Source organism: Mycena indigotica, assembly GCF_014461135.1.
Source record: "Mycena indigotica strain 171206Taipei chromosome Unknown Mind.scaff0004, whole genome shotgun sequence".
NCBI classification, from domain to species: Eukaryota; Fungi; Basidiomycota; class Agaricomycetes; order Agaricales; family Mycenaceae; genus Mycena; species Mycena indigotica.
The window spans coordinates 4269250-4285195 of NW_023503003.1; the positions used below are offsets into that span (position 1 = coordinate 4269250).

The following is a 15946-nucleotide window of genomic DNA, read 5'->3' on the forward strand; positions in this document are numbered from 1 at the left end:
AAGCGACTTCGCTAAGATGAAAGCCATCTTTTCGAAACGCCTCCGCGAGCGTGGCTATCCAGGACGTTGGGTCCAACGTACCTTTGATGAGATCGTGTACCGAGACGAGAGGCCCAGCGCCCTCACACCTGCCGCGCCGAGTAACGGCACATCAGCAGAGTCCGACCTACACATCCTCAAACTCACCCATAATCCAGTTTGGGACAATGTTGCACTTGGTCCCATCTGGCATGATCTCGAGGACACATGGAAGAACGCTGGGGCTGGCTACCCCGACTTCAAATTCATGGCGTCATTCGCCAAAGGATCATCGCTGGGTGACCGGTTTAATAAAACGAACCGGGAGACGTTGGATAACTATCATGCACTGGTAGCGACAACTGTTTAACCCTCTTTTTTTCCTCAATCCTCACTCGCACGTCGCTCCGGAAAAATTAGAGTTTATTATAACAGTGTCCTCTATTTACAGCAATTTATGGCTGTCACCAACCCAGTTGTTGAGCCCTTTGTGCTCCGACTAAGTGCCTAATCATCCCACACTGCCTATTTTAGTATCCGTCCGGGATACACACACACGCGGTTAGGGAAACTGGTTAGCGGTGACAGACTCTGTTGCCCCGGGTGGTCTACTGTCGCCGCATAGCCCATGACGTGCTGTAATGGGCCGGTCAGATACCCGGTAAGGTAGAGCGAGAGCGAGCGCACGTCTGAACCCGCGAAAGCTGGGCGTTCCGGCGCTCCCCTCGGCGCGTCATCGCTGGCATCACAGCCATCAATGACACCATGCTGATAGAAGGGACACCGCCACCTGACGAGTCTTTCAGACGAAACGTTAAGCGCCAACGTCGTGGCCCCGCTTTTCCTCTACAAACTCCCCCAGCACTCAGGCTTAGACCCGCTCCATCGGTCGGCGGCTCGCCCTCCTTCGCTCGCAGGAAAAAAAGTGCACCAAGTAAGAATTGAACCTAAAGCTATCAAATTGATGCCTAAAGCTTCCATGAGCCACAGCCTGACACAGCAAGATGCTTTGACAAACCGGGTTCCTATCATCATCTGCCCTCCTGCCATAACAGGAAATTGAACACCTCACATGATCATTGTTGATCAGTGGAGGGTTCCATTATGCTGGCAGGAGGGCTGGTGGACAGTTCCATCACCAGGGGTGGAGGGCTGGTGGAGGTTTCCATGGTGGAGCCAGCAGGGCTGGTGGAGGCATCTCCAGAGGCATGATGGATAGTCCCACTTAGCTGAGGGAAGGGTAATGGATAGTACCACAGGGAGGAAGGCCAAGCTATGGTTTGTGCCTCCCTTCCCTTGACTTCATCCACACCCCATGGCATTCTCCACAGGTGCCCTCCCCCAGACATGGCATTCTCCACCCTGGACAGGCACACCCTGGGGTTCTATCCACCCAGCTTCCCTCAGGCCTGTGGAACAATCCTCTCCCTCCTGGCTGGGACAGTGGCTCCCTCCATGTCGCGTCGCGTCGCGTCACGGTCACAAGCTGTTTAGGTAAGACAATACATCTATGAACAGATAAGACTGTCTACTTATGGTTGGCTTAATTCCTTTTTCCAACATAATCTGCAGGCATAAACTAATCATACACAGGACAGCCATCCAGGTGGCCCAGAATCGTGTTGCGGTCACGGGACATGTCGCGTCGCGTCGCAGTCATGGGTCCCAGCAAGCAAACTTCTTCTTATCTAGACAACCCACGATCCTGTTGCGGTCACGGGATATGTCGCGTCGCGTCGCGGTCATGGGCGCAAACTTCTTTTCCTCCAGGGGGCCCACGATCATTGTATCGCGGTCACGGGACGGTGTCGCGTCGCGTCGTGGTTATGGGACCTCAGTCACTCTGAACGAACACGCTTTTAGCATAGCTTATGGGAATACATTCAGGTAATAAAAAAGTCATTGTCATCTTCTTCTCCTCCAGCTTCCCCATCTTCTTCTACAACTCCCCGATCCAACAGGCTCAGAACTGGAATGAGTGCTGGATCATCTTCCGCATCTTCCTCCAAGACTCCTTCACTCCCTGAATCTGAACCTCCATCCTCGGTTTCTGCTGGAGGGAGCCTTGCTAATCGCGCTCTCAAGATCGCATCACTTGATGGACCCCAGTCTGGGACACCAGGTGGCACGACCAACGAGTCGAGTAAGCGCTTCCACTTCAATAATAGATCGAGGAGGAATTCACGCCGACAGAGAAGCTGATAACCCAAGGGCTCTAAGGATAATGAGGACTTGATAAAAACAAAGTTAAGTAACATACCTTCGTTACAATTAGCCAAAGCTTCTCCAAGAGCTGCCCACTCTGTAGAAAACCACACCCTCAGGTGTCCATGCTCGCGTCTCAACCGCTCTGACTCTTCTATCGCCCGTTGCTTGCGATGGAGCGCGAATCCACCCCCTCAGCTCAGCGTTAATTAACGCCTCAGGAAGTTCGCCGTCCTCTGGTAAGCCACCAAGTCCAACCTCCAGCCACAATGCATCGCTGGCGTCGAGGGAGAACACGTCCGATTCGTCTAACTCAAGTGGAGCAAGGGCTTTGGGCGGTGCCTTGCCACTTTTGATGAGTCTTTCTATCTTCTTGACCGAAGTGTTGTAAGTTTTCACTAGTTTTTTCAAACCAGGCTGCGTTTCTTAATCGCGCAGCAGCAGCATGCTCGTTCTTCTTTTTCTCTAATTATTGTCAACTTTTGAAGATCATCCAGGAAGAAACCTCGTACCGCTGCTGGAGCGTCGCACTGAACGCTCAATGGGGTCGAACTCCATCTTGCGAGCGCGAAACTTCTGGAGAATCCGCTCATGCCCAGTAGAGGCATTCACGACCTCGGAGAAGTACTCCTTGTAGCGAAGCAGCTTCAGTGTTGCCGTGTCGCCAGTCCCTAGCTTGTTCTCGTTCTTCCGCTTGTTCTTCTTGACCTTGCGGAGGGCGCTCTCGAGCTCGGCAAGACGCTCCTGCTGTGCTAGAGCTTGGTCCCCCGTCAATTCGGCCAGAGAGAGCTCCAGCTTTCTAATCTTGCTGCTCAGCGTTTCGATACTGCGTTCTGCGGCAAAGACAGCATTGATTGTTTGCTGCCCTTGGTTTTTGGACCGACCTGGGGATCAATGAGTACGATTGAAGCTTCATGAGCTCGGAAGACAAACGTGAAATGGGCTGGGTTTGAAATGCCACCTGTTCCTGCCATTTGGCCAGAAGCTCTGCCTCCGATAGCGGGCAGGCCTCCAGCGCCTTCTCCGCCTCTCGAAGGCTTGCCTCGCAATGAAGGGTTCGGCGTTGAAGCCAGGAGCCCAGAGATTGCAATGTTCTCTGGGTATTGTGTGCAAGTTGGAGATCCAGCACGAAGACACGTTGATTTTCCTGTAAACAGTTAGTTGATGTAATCGACCCAACAAACAAGACAGACTTACCCCACAAACGCGGAGATGAGCGATTAGGTGGCAGATCGAATTCCAGACTCGCTCGGCACATTCTCCGTTTTCCTCCCCAAACCCCACACACTTTTGGGGATGGTATATGAGCTGACATGCCCAGATGTGGGCAAACGCGTGGAAAACCGAGACGGCCCAGGCGATTCGGTCCTTGTAGCGATCCAGGAAGCCCCATTTCTCGCAAGACCGCTCGGTTAGGCAGGAGATATCGTACAGCAATCCCAGTTTGATGCTCAGCGGCAGATGTTGCATTAGCTGTTCGATGAGGAGGAAGACGTAGTATTGCTTCTCCCCAGCGCTATGCATATTGACGAGAAATAAAGGGACATCGTGGCGGCAGACGAGAGCCATAAGGCCCGTTTCAGTGAAGAAACGAGTGCTCGCCTTCTTGCGCGACTCATCAGCGGCTTTGAATGACTCTTCGCAGGCGTTGAGTGCTGACCGCGGCACCTTTAAGTTGCCTTCGTAACCATCTTCTTCATCCTCCATGCGATCGTCCATTGGTTTAGCCCGTTTCCTTTGGCTTCGGCCAGACGGCGCTCTCACTCCTTCGACATACGCTTCCATTGCATTAGCTGTTGCCCTGTCAATAAAGACACTATCTGGATGCCTTCTCGGGGGATCGGGACCGCTTCCGCGGGCTTGTTTGCGCCGTTTCTGGGTGAAGTTTCCGTCTATGCAGACAGCCACATCATACACTTGAGTGGCATCGCGTTTAAGTCCAGCGAAACACGCTGGACATTTACTGATTAGGTAGTCGCTAGGTCTGGAGCGTGGAGGAGGGTCGGGGAATGGATTGGATGGTGGCTTTCGAGCCGTCCTCAGAGTCTTCTGCGTCGCGATCAAGTTCATGCCGACTACGCTTTTGGCCACAAGACGAGAATGCTACTTGTGGGTGGGGCATCTCTGGGGCCATTTCCTCTCGCTCGTCACTTGTTTGGACCAGCGCCTCCGTGTCTGCATCGTGTGCATCTCGGGCGAGTGTACGAGCAGCAACAAGAGCATTGTCGACGTGTTTCCGCGCCATTACTACGACCTGAGTATACCATTGTAGGGCGTTGTTGAATCGAAGGCGAAGTTCCTGTGCCAGTATTAGCGTGCTCAAATCGCCAACCGAGAAGGAAACATACACCGCTAAAGAGCCTTAGCCCTCGTTCAGCCAGTGTCCCTTCAAGCGCACGGCAAAAGGCTGTGTTGTTGGGAGAAATGTGCAGAAACAGGTTTCGCACAAAGTCAAGCAGAGTGATGTCGACGGCGAGTGTTGGATTACACGGACTGCAAGCAAAGAATCCAGCTCGAAGTAGTTGCCTCGGGGCAGCCGCGTTGCTGCAGGTGCAGAGCTGGAGCGTGGTTTCGCTGATGTCTACATTGGAATTAACAATGGGTAAGGAATGTCGCAAAGTCTCACCGTTAAATTGTATCAGAGTCACCTTCAACACTCTCTTATTGCAGGGGCAGTGACGAACGGGAGCGGAAAGCCGTTCAATATAGCGTAGGGATTCAGTCTTGTGTTGAATCTCCAGCAAATCTTGAACCAACTTGGGCATCATTTGCGACCAATTATAGAATTGAGCAGCACGTTTTTGAGACGCAACTCCAGGTATATCGGGTTCGGGTTCATAGGTTAGAAAATCTGGCTGTGGCAGGGCTTCAGGTGTTGCTGGTCGTGCAGTCTTGGTCGGCGGCGTAGAGGTTTGTGAGCACGGTGCAAGACCGCAGTCCGGTCGCGGCTGCCGATGGCCATGATGCCAGATTTCTTAGGGGACTGGTTGTTGTGATGGCGAAGTGGCGAGAGCTGCTCGTGCCCGCCACCTCCGAGTTCTTCTCCTCGTTGAAGCTTTTGAACGTGGCTAGTGGGTAATCGCATGATGAGAGGAGGTGTTGCGACCGTTCGGTGGCATTCGGTCCGAGCTGGCCATCACGTGTGATCAACATCGGCCTTGAGGCCCAGCCGTGGCAATCAACCGCATCAATGCGCCCACCGCATTGTCCTCCTACTGTGGTGAGGGTATATAAGTGCAGCAGGGCTAGCCTGTTCACGACTTACCCATCGACCAACTCCTCACCATGTCGCACGCGTTCCCTCGCCATGATATTCGCCACTATTTCATCCCCGCTCACCAGCCGCGTCGGCACTTCGCTATGGAGGCTTCCGACGCCCAAGTGATGGCAGCTATTGCGCATCTCGACCTCGGCCCGACTGCCGCTGCTTGGTGTCTGTCCTCTGCGTTTCCTCGTTGTTCTGCGCTTACCTTCTCCACAGTAATCAATGCCAGTCGTAACGGCGAGCTGCGATATGTTTGCGACAATGATAACACTATCACAAGCAGTGTGTTATTATCATTATCGTTGTTTCAATATTCCTAACCAATTGCTTACCAGTTCTTCCTAAACCCAATTATGAAGCGTCTTACTACGCATTCGAGCTCGCCCAAGACTTCGACGCTGTCCAAGCCGCGCAAACCGAAGCACAGACCCGCCTCGACTCCGCCTCCAATGAGAATCCACATTCGGACGAGCACTTGGATGCCTTGCTCCTTTGGTTCCATGCTTCCCCGACGAAGTTTCGAGTAGCGTTCCTTGCCCAACGCCATGACGCCCTTTGCCAACGCATCGAAGCCGATTTGGGTTATCTGGAGATTTAGTGGAATATAATGTACATTTTGTAGTCGTCTGTACAAGTGTTTATAACTTCTAATGTATCGGTTACATGATGCTAGTTAAAGTTGGTTGCTAAGATATCGCCAATGTCTTCATTCTCAGCTCGGCACAAACACACAAGATGAAAGAGTTCTTGTGGCCGATTCATGGCACCAAATGGGCCCGTCGGCTCTACGGGAAACTGCACCTTAACCACCCGCTCCCAATGTAGTGTTTCCCTCGGTAAGACAAGCGCATACTGGCCGAGACGTTGCGTGGATCCCGAAATATCCGGGCCGATAACAATGACCCGTCCCGGGCTAGCGCTAATAGATGCGCCTGATTCGGTCGTTCGACACGGGACGAGAGCGGGCGCGGGCATAGCTATCTTCTTGTTGGTAGGCTCCTTGATGAATGCAATGAGATTCCGTTCCATCGATTCTTGTGTCAAGGGCCTATCGAGAGGATAGAGGTGCCCCACGCTATTGGCGGCCGCGTATTGTGGGTTTCGCATAAGACTATTGAGGCGGGAGAAGCGTCGGGCAACATATTGAAGGCCTGCATCATCTACGACCCGAACGTCTACTCGTTTTTCAACGAGTTGCGGCAGCAGCAACCAACCCCCGTTTAGCTCATCGATGAGAGGCGGGGCGCCATACATCTGGAGGAACGGGTCAGGCGGTGGGGGCGGGGTAGGCGTTCTTGGCACATCGACAAGCTCGAGATCGGGGTCATTCGTGGGGTTGGGCGCGGATGGTGGAATGGGCCGGACGCGGACATTAATCAACTCACAGGCGTCCCCGAGAAACTTGGCGACATGTAGAAGTTGCCACGTCTCTTCCTCTACGACGTAGTTGTAGGGCAGCAGGACTTCTTGTTGACCAGCTTCCAGAACAAGCAGTAGCATCAGCTGAGAGTAGTCTGGCCCGTACAAATGAGGGTCAGGTCGCGTTGTTTTCCACATGTAGTCAAGCACAGTGCCATATCGCCCCTTGAGATAGTGGGGGCCAGAGACCATGATCCGCGAGTTTCTCAACCAATTCTCGTTGTCCCGCAGAGATTGACGCCGATATCGCTTTTGACGTTCCACTCGCTGCCAGTACTCAGGCGGCTCTGTTGAAAGCTCGACTGTGGAGTCGCGCCAGTCTTCGAACTCGATCGAGTGAGTGGGAATACGGATGCCCGACACGCGATGATTGTCCTGCCGCACGCGTTGTGGTTGGTCGAGCGCCAATGCCTCGTTCCACTCAAGAAGCAACTCGTCGATGAAGTCGGGATCCGGGGCGGGGTACAATGGCGGCTCCGCTTTCCACGTCAACGGATTCGATATCTCGAAAGAGTGGCCTTTGACTTGGCCCTGGTCTAGGTTAATTAAAATAAAAGGCGCAGACAAACAACTAACCCCATGGAATGTTATCCAGCCACCGATGTGAACCTCGACCACCAGCCCCACGCGCCCTTTATACGGGCCGCGAATAACACGAACCAAATCGCCACATTGGAAGTCGTGGGCCACAAAACGCAGGGGCAGCTCGACTTCGAAGTTCTCGAGCTCTGGCGGGGGCGACTTGTTCTCTTGAATGGGCTTCGATTGTAACTGGGCATCTTGCACTACCGGTTCAGTGGCCAGTTCCGTCGCATCTGCTTTGACTATCTCAGGCGCGGGCTTCTCTTCGACGAGGACGACGATGGTGACACTGTCTCCATTGACTTGGGTTATCCGTCCTGTTCGCCCTCAATAACTTGGACCTCCAACAATCTTGACTCGGTCTCCAAAGTGAACCCGTCTTTGGTGAGCGAGTAAATGGAGTCGTAGTTCGGAGAGGGGATAAACTAGTGCCGTTGCGAGAAGGGGAGACTGTGGAGATAGCAAAGTCGTGCCGTCGTATTCCTTTGAAATAATACCCAGCCTTCGCTTTCGATTGTCGATAATCTCACTAGTAATGCGAATCAGTGTTCCAGCGACGTGAGGCCGTGGTCGAATTGCAACAACACGGTCCCCTTCCTGCAACGCGCAGGTGGACCCTATGAAGGGAACGTCGAGCTCTGGAGCTGCAGACAATCGAAAGAAGTCGACTTCTTCTTCTGTTGGTCGAGCGTCTCGAGTATACGCGGGGTTAGCTACCCGGTAATGCCATCTTTTGAGCTGGATTCTCTCTAGCCCAGGGAAAGCCACGGTTCCAGGTCGTCCAAACATACGGCCCCTCCAGATGCAAACGAGGTTTTGACGCAAGAGTAACTGTTGAGGAAGGTGTCGCTCAAACATTTCCTCGTTGAACAAGCGGCGCAATGGGCGCGCCCGCTGGTGATCTTCGAAAGTAAAGGCGATCCGTGGTATAACCAGCGCCGAAAGCTCAGACTCGTCCAAGCCCGCTTCTGATTGCTCCTCGAGGAAAGCGAGATCGCCTTTGTAAAGAGTGTTATGGGTTATTCGAATCCAGCGGCGACCAATGGCGAACGGGTCGTAGTAGGATGGATCGCTGGGTAGACGAAGCAGAAGATGTTGCTCTGCTGGTGCAACTGCTCGGGGTACCAACAAAGTGGTTCTTTTGTACTTGCGACGTTTCGGCCAAGAACGGGAGCGTCTGAAAGCACCTCCAGCGCATTTTTATAGCCTGGCTGTCCTGGTCGAGCAAAGTCGCGTGTCTCCCGAAGACAATGCCACTGCCAATACTCCAGGTGCCCACGCTGATAATTCCTGGTTGGAACATCGTGTACACGACGAGCGCCCACTCGTCTCCCGGTCGCCTTCGAATAGCGAACATGGGGGGGTCAGACGGTGAGGGGATTGGGTGTGGTCGTTCAACGCGATGTTTGGCGTTCTTGTCTTCTGGGGATGTCGATGTAGACGACGATGTTGATGAAGCCGAATCCATAACGGAGTCTCCGTCCTCATCGCGTCTTCGTTCTCGTCGAGTTGTTGTGCATAAGATGGCGCTCTGGCCATAATTTCCTGAATAGCAGCCCCAATGTCGATGTTGTTGTCGAGTCCGAAGTTAGCGCTGCGCGGCTGGCGCATCGCTGACATGTCCGCCTCATCGATAAAGCGGTCGTCAATCCAGCCTTCTTCCTCAGATTCTTCGCTTTCGCCTTCAGCAATACCAGAGTCCCCAGCTTCGAGATCAAGAAATGTACTAACAGGCCTCCGCGGTTTGGGAGACGGCGGTGGACTTAGCATCGCATCGTCAGGGTCAGGTAGGAAAAGTGGCTCCATTGCAAATCAGGGTAAGGCAGTAGCTATGTGTGATACGGTCCACAACACGCTCCAGCAGCAGTCCAAATAGCCCAGTTTTGTGGACTGAAACGAAGTTAGTGCAAGAATGATGAAGATGAGGTCGCGCACCTAGCGGCCGACGCGAAGGGGCGCGTCAGTATTGGCGCGCGTGCCGAGAAAGACCGACGCGTGTCGAAAGAGAGACAGAGAGCTTGCTGCTCGCATACGGCGATGAGACCTCGTCGGGGCAGCGAAAACTTAACTCACCGGTGTCTTCGTCGGCGTCGTCGAAGTATCGATGACGTGGCTTGCCAGCGAGGACGTACACGCGCCCTGTGGTTACGCGAGGTGAGCAGGGAGGACCAGCGGGCAGGGGAGGCACTTACCAGAGGTCGCGGCCGAGTGGGAAGGGAACGGGCGGGGCGGGAGATTGTGGGGAAGCAAAAGAAGGAGGTGGAAAAAGTTCCCACGCTCGGCCAGCAAGGTCAGTCGGAGCGTTCGGAGATAACTCCAAATTTGGACGACCCGAATGGACCCGAATAGAACCCGGCTGGACCCCGTCCCGGTCTGGAACCCGAGTGGACCCGCATGGACCCGCATGGACCCGCATGGACCCGCGTCCAAATTTGGAGTTATCTCCGAACGCTCCGACTGACCCCGCTGGCCGAGCGTGGGAACTTTTTCCACCTCCTTCTTTCGCTTTCCCACCTTCCCCGCCACGTCGTCCCCGTATCCCGCCCACCGCCTCCGCCCACATTGCAAGGCGCGGCCGCTGTACCTTCCGCCCGTGGCCACGCTAGAGTGCCCTAAATGGAGGCGAGATAGACAGAGAGTGGAGAACTTTCCCGGACTGTCGGGTCGCGTTGTCGTCTTTGCAGAAGGAGATTTGATTGGGTGTGCTTCGTGATATTCCGGGTTTTGAATAATGCTCATGTATTCTTTGCTGTGTATTTGCTGCTGTGTATTCGCCCCCTGCTTTGTATTCGATATCAGTACCAACTTGAAATCATCACTTGCCTTGGATAATCTAGTCTTGAAGACAACTAAACATCTTCCCGAGTACTCGTGACCGCGACGCGACGCGATGCGAAAGGTCCCGTGACCGCTACGCAACGCGACATGGATGGAGTCATTGTTGCGTCTGATACTTAGTTTGTCTACATATAATAACACAGCATCAAGACTGATCGAACAAAGACTCTTGAAATGCATGAGGGAGAAGACACATCCAGAGTGGATAAGGTGCAGATATTCCTGAATCCCCATGACCGCGATGCGACAGGTCCCGTGACCGCGACGCGACGTGGGTGGCTCCTTGCATCTGCTCTTATTATAGTCTTTCTCTGCCAGATAAAACAACACAATATCTAACAGACACTCTTCAGATAAATGAAATGAGATGACGAGAAGATATGTTGGGAGTTAGTGAACATATTCTTGAGCTCCCATGACCGCGACGTGACCGGTCTCGTGACCGCGACGCGACGTGGAGGGAGCCACAATCCCAGCTAGGAGGGAGAGGGATTGTTCCACCAGCTTAAAGAAGGCTGAGTGGATAGAGCTCCCAGGGGTATCTACCCAGAGTGGAGAATGCCATAGGGTATAGAGGGAGTCAATGGATTGAACCATACCAATGGCAATATCCATAGCCTTGGTTTTCTTGATGCGGTACTATCCATTGCCCTCTGGATGATTCCATTCCCTTTCTTTTGGCTGAATGGTTCTATCCATCATGCCACTGGGGATGCCTCCACCAGCCCTGCTGGCTCCACCATGGAAACCTCCACCAGCCCTCCACCCCTGGTGATGGAACTGTCCACCAGCCCTCCTGCCAGCATAATGGAACCCTCCACTGATCAACAATGATCATGTGAGGTGTTCAATTTCCTGTTATGGCAGCAGGGCAGATCATGATAGGGACCCGGTCAAGACTTTTGTCAAAGCATCTTGCTCTGTCTGGTTGTGGCTCATGTAGGCTTTAGGTATCAATTTGATAGCTTTGGGTTCGATTCTTACTTAGTGCACTTTTTTCCTTTTGCTACTGGTTTCTTGTTCATGCTCCTCCTTCCTAACAACACAGTCCTATGGTCAAGATTATGTAATAAGGCCATTTATTAGCCAGTCAAGTCCATTGGTAGTCATTTCTATAGGAGTTTCTTTTTTTTTCCAAATAACCAATATATTTAATAAGCTGATACTAGGGCTATCATTAGGCTGTGTTGCTGGCTAGTGGAGGGAATAGGGTCAGGTCCATTGCCCTAGGATTATCTGATGAGACTGCTGACTTATAAGTAAGGCTCCAGTCAAGTTACATTTAATTTTTCTGAAGAAGCTATTCATTTAATAAGCTGATACCAGAGCTATCAGCCAATACTAGGGCTATTATTGGGCTCTCTGACTGGCAGTTATAGTGCAGTGAACATGGTCAGGCTCATTGCCCTAGGTAGCTACTAGATCATACAAGGTCTATCACTTAGCTAGACTGGCTCAACAATACCATAGTGGCTATGAAACAGGCAGAACCAAAGGCCTGAAAGGGGCGGCTAGGGTGGTAACCTCCACAGTATTGTGACGTGACAGGTGGGGTACCCTCCACCCCCAGTGGCAAAATCCCAGCCAGTGGAAGGGCTCCACTTTCTGGGGCCTCTTAGGTGGAGGGTTTGAGGGGGGTTGATAACCCTAAGAGGTCTAGGTTCAGGGTAGACTGAGGTGGGTTCTTCTTCACGGTTTTCGAAAGGGCCTGGATGAATTTGATGCCGTTCGGGGTGTTGAAGACCGAAAAACAATTGTTGGGGATGAGAGGATTGATAGGGGCAGGAGAGGAGTCGCGGGCAGAAGCGCGTTTCGACGAGGAGGCCTTTTTGCTGGACATGGTGGGCGAAAGGAAAGAAAGAATGAGCGAAAAAGGAGGGGCGCCAGGCTTAAATATCGAGAGGAAGAAGCCGTGAAGAAGCGTGAAGAACAAAACGTGACAGTGAAGACGCTTCTGAAGCTTAAACTGTATACACCGGCTCAGGGAAATTAAACGTCTTTGTGCGCAGTCGGAACCGCTCGAAATGGTTAGCAGCCCAAGGGTCTGGGTGATTTGGAAACCCGCGGTGGAATTAAGGAAGCTTGCGAGACGGAAAGGGCCGACCGGGCGCCTGAACGGAAGCATTTCTTTGTCCGAGGGCAAATCGGTGATCACGGCAACGCCTTTGCTTGGCAGAACCGAAGATCCGACAGAGAATGTCAAAAATTTGAGTCCCAAGTGTCGATCCATGATCTTCGCTGACGGCGAGAAGTGAAAGATGGAGAGAATTCATTGATGTTGTTGAATTCGAGTATTGCCAAAAGACGACTGGGGACAGTCGAGATTTAAAAATGGGGGAGATGATAAGCCGCAGTCTGGGACAGACCAGGAAACGACTATTTTTGTCGATTTTGTTGCTCAGCGCACGTCTCAGAGTTGACATGAGTCCCGAATGGTCAACTAGGGAATTACCTGCACAAGAACCAGTCAAACTCCAGTCAAAATCTATCAAATCGCTCTCAGTGATTCCAAAATCTTGACTAGGAAAAGTTCGCAGAGCCCGTTCTACGCTAGAATCTATCCAATTCTACGCAAAATACCCAAAGGGAGTGTATTCTAAAAGGCATATTCGGTTTGGCGCTCGGTGGAGACTCGAGATCGACTTCTCCTAGATAAGGGACACCCCTATCTCTGTTGGTATCGACGACTGACATCATTGGAACGTGGTTTCGGATCATGCTGGAGGATCGAGAGTGCCAAGGGACGGTTAAACGGCGAAAACCTACTCAATTGACTGGGGCCTGGACCTGTGATCAACGGCGACTCTAAAACACTGTCGAGGAACAGATCATCTGAACATTGGAAATGCGCCAGGAGAGTTGGGACAACCACCGATGAGGCCATATGCACAAGATACGAGTTATGGGTGTTAATCGAAAGCTGGGAAGCAGAGCTATCCACTTATCCTACTCAAGATCGAGGGATTCTTCACAAGCAAAACTAGATGGTCGCGAACACGGAAGATTTACACAGGTCATTGACTCCAATACACGCGATACCAGTCATCTGGACCTGGATTTTCGACTCTGGGCCGTATGGTAGAAACGATACCTATACAATTATGCACATGGACTACTTTTCTTACTCGAGATTTTCCCTGATTCTATCAATTTCTGTTTAGTATTTATATCTCTGTTTTGTATTTGGCAGGTTCACGGATTGCCCCGCTCTACTAGGTGCATCTGGGGATCTAGCTCGTCAATCTATCTTGCTAGCTCTTTTGAAATAGTATCATCGCGTCGGAAGGATTATTGGTTGAGGGTTTCGGTTGCTGAATACAAGAGTTCCGGTTGCTGTTTATTGGGTTTCGGTTGCTGGTCGAGAGTTTAAGGCAGTTAGTTCCTGACTCGAGACAACTCAGAGGGTTTAAGGCAGTTAGTCCTGATCCAACGAGTATAAACTCTCCGGGCATCGTATTGGCGCTTCTCTATTGCTGAGTTTTCGTCGATAGTACGCTTTTGGGGCACGACAAATCAACGTTTTTTGCAAGAAACTCGTATCTACCCTACAACCTTACACATCTGTGCCAAGGCTCTGTTCACAGGGGCCTGTACTCGCACAAGGAGTTGACGATTTTTTTGGGTTTTGTGACTTTTCCTACTCGACATTATACATCTTTCTCTCTACGACAAGTGGAGTTTTGGTTGTTTTTGTTGGTTTGGTTAGTTAGAGAGCTCATTTGCAGTCCCCACTCCGCACTCATCAGCGTCTTCGAATCCGGCGAGGTCCATCAGGTCCTCGAAGTCGTCGGTGTACTGGTAGACATCCTTTGTACCCATGTGATAGGCGGAAGTCTCCAGCTTGGAGAGAGCGTGATCTTGCTCGTTCTCCTCGACGAACCGGAGTCGAAACTCGGAAACGAACGAGCCCCAGGACGGAAACGGAAACGGGGCTTTGCTTCCGTGGCGCTCCGCCCATTGCTGAGCGGGTCCTTCTGCCATAAACGACATGGCATAGCGGACAGCCTTTTTCCTCGCTCGCCTCTCCGTTGACCACGAAGGCCTCAGGGGCAAGGCGGGCGAGGTGCGGACGCGTAGAGGAACGCGCGGCCGCGTTCCCGGTCGCCGTTGAAGGTGAAGGGGGGTTTGGTCGCAAGACCAATTTTGAGGCGAGGTTGATGTCGCCAAAAAGGGCTTCGGAGTCGCCCTGGACCGGAGTCGGAGTCGGAATCGGCGTCTCCGGCGATGGTGTTTGGGGTCCGCCGGCATTATTAGCGGCGGCAGCGGCAGCGGAAGCCTGGTTGGTGAGTAAAGCAAGGGCCTCAGTTAGGCTATCGATTTTCGCCTCGAGTGAGTCCAGCCGGGCGTCTGCGGTAGGAGTGACTCCGGACGGCATGACGGGTGCGGGGACCACAGGAGTAGGGGAGGAGGGGACAAGTGGCAGGGGCGGTGACGAGGGCGGAACGGACTCGTACTCGAGCCTGAGTCAGCGCCGAACCTGGCAATCTTGTCCGGTTGATCCCGTAGAGAGTTTCTTCTGCTGTAAGGGCAACCCCGGAGGCCTGAGATCAAGGTCCTAGCAGGGGAGGATCCAAAGCATGAACATTGGTAGCGAATACAAATGAAGCTGACCTAGCAGGGGAGGATCCAAAGAGAAGAAACTCTGAGGGTCCGCCTGCTAGGTAGCTGACTATATACTGCTTGTCTGTAGCTGCCGCTGTCGGGCACAGAAGGCTTGGGCGGCGTCGCAGGCAAGGTCCCAGGGCGACCGTCGGGAGGGCGTTGACGGATCGGTGATTGTGCGGGCGAGATGGAGGGCCGGACCGGAGTCGGAACCGGAGTCGGACCGGAATCGGGCGCGTCTCCGGGCCGAAAGGGAGGTTCCCCTGACACCTCCATAAACCAGATGTGTCCATTTCAACCTCCTGCCCACCATATACTGCCATATAAACTATGCAACTACCTGGCAACTAGGTGCCGGCCTTGCCGACTTGGACCTTGCTTTGGGCCTCCCTTGATTTGGTCCTTTCTTTAGCTATTGTGCAGCTTTTAATCATAAACAAACTTGTGTCATATTGTTTTTCCATTTGTTTGTTTAGCCCTAGCACTGAGGCTCTCTAGCACAAAAAAAATAATAGAATGGAGAATTTTTTTGACAATTCCTAGTGGCCTAAGTAAATTGCCACAATACCCTTGCACTCAAAGTAACAATTGGAAAGTGTCAACTGTCTGCCAATTTTTAATTTTTTTGTGCCTGAAAAGGCTGAAAGTTTTGATTTTAATTTTAGTGATTTTTTGTCAAGGAGTTTTTTTTTGCTGTGTAACATGTAACACAGACACTTGATTGAAATACTACAGTTAAGGGAAACATGAAAGTTGAGCAATAAAGAGGGAGTGTGTAACAATAAAACATAAGCTGAGTGATGTCACAGATAAGACCTGGCCCGTCTGCTCTGGCACTAGTGTCAAGCTACCAAGGGCCAACAACACACAGCACGTAACACAGCGGGCATCATTAGCCTGATTTGTATTGAAGTACATTTAGCCTACTGTTTGAATCCTTTTGGACTCCAGTTATGTATTTGGTTCACCGGTTGTGCCATGAAAGAAAGCAAGAAAGAAAGAACACGCGGCTAATTT

The 15946-nt window shown here is 52.1% G+C and overlaps 1 protein-coding gene across 1 annotated transcript; it reads right to left on the reverse strand.

Annotated features, from left to right (window-relative positions):
• Window positions 1–1901: 1901 nt before the first annotated feature.
• Window positions 1902–5308, reverse strand: MIND_00519100 (CxC2 domain-containing protein; the record flags this gene model as incomplete). Its single annotated transcript, XM_037361981.1, has 8 exons — window positions 1902–2233; window positions 2279–2320; window positions 2736–3107; window positions 3157–3370; window positions 4331–4522; window positions 4572–4804; window positions 4850–5101; window positions 5146–5308. The coding sequence occupies 8 exons, from the start codon at window positions 5306–5308 to the stop codon at window positions 1902–1904; spliced, it is 1800 nt and encodes a 599-aa protein (XP_037222273.1).
• Between the last annotated feature and the right edge of the window lie 10638 nt (window positions 5309–15946).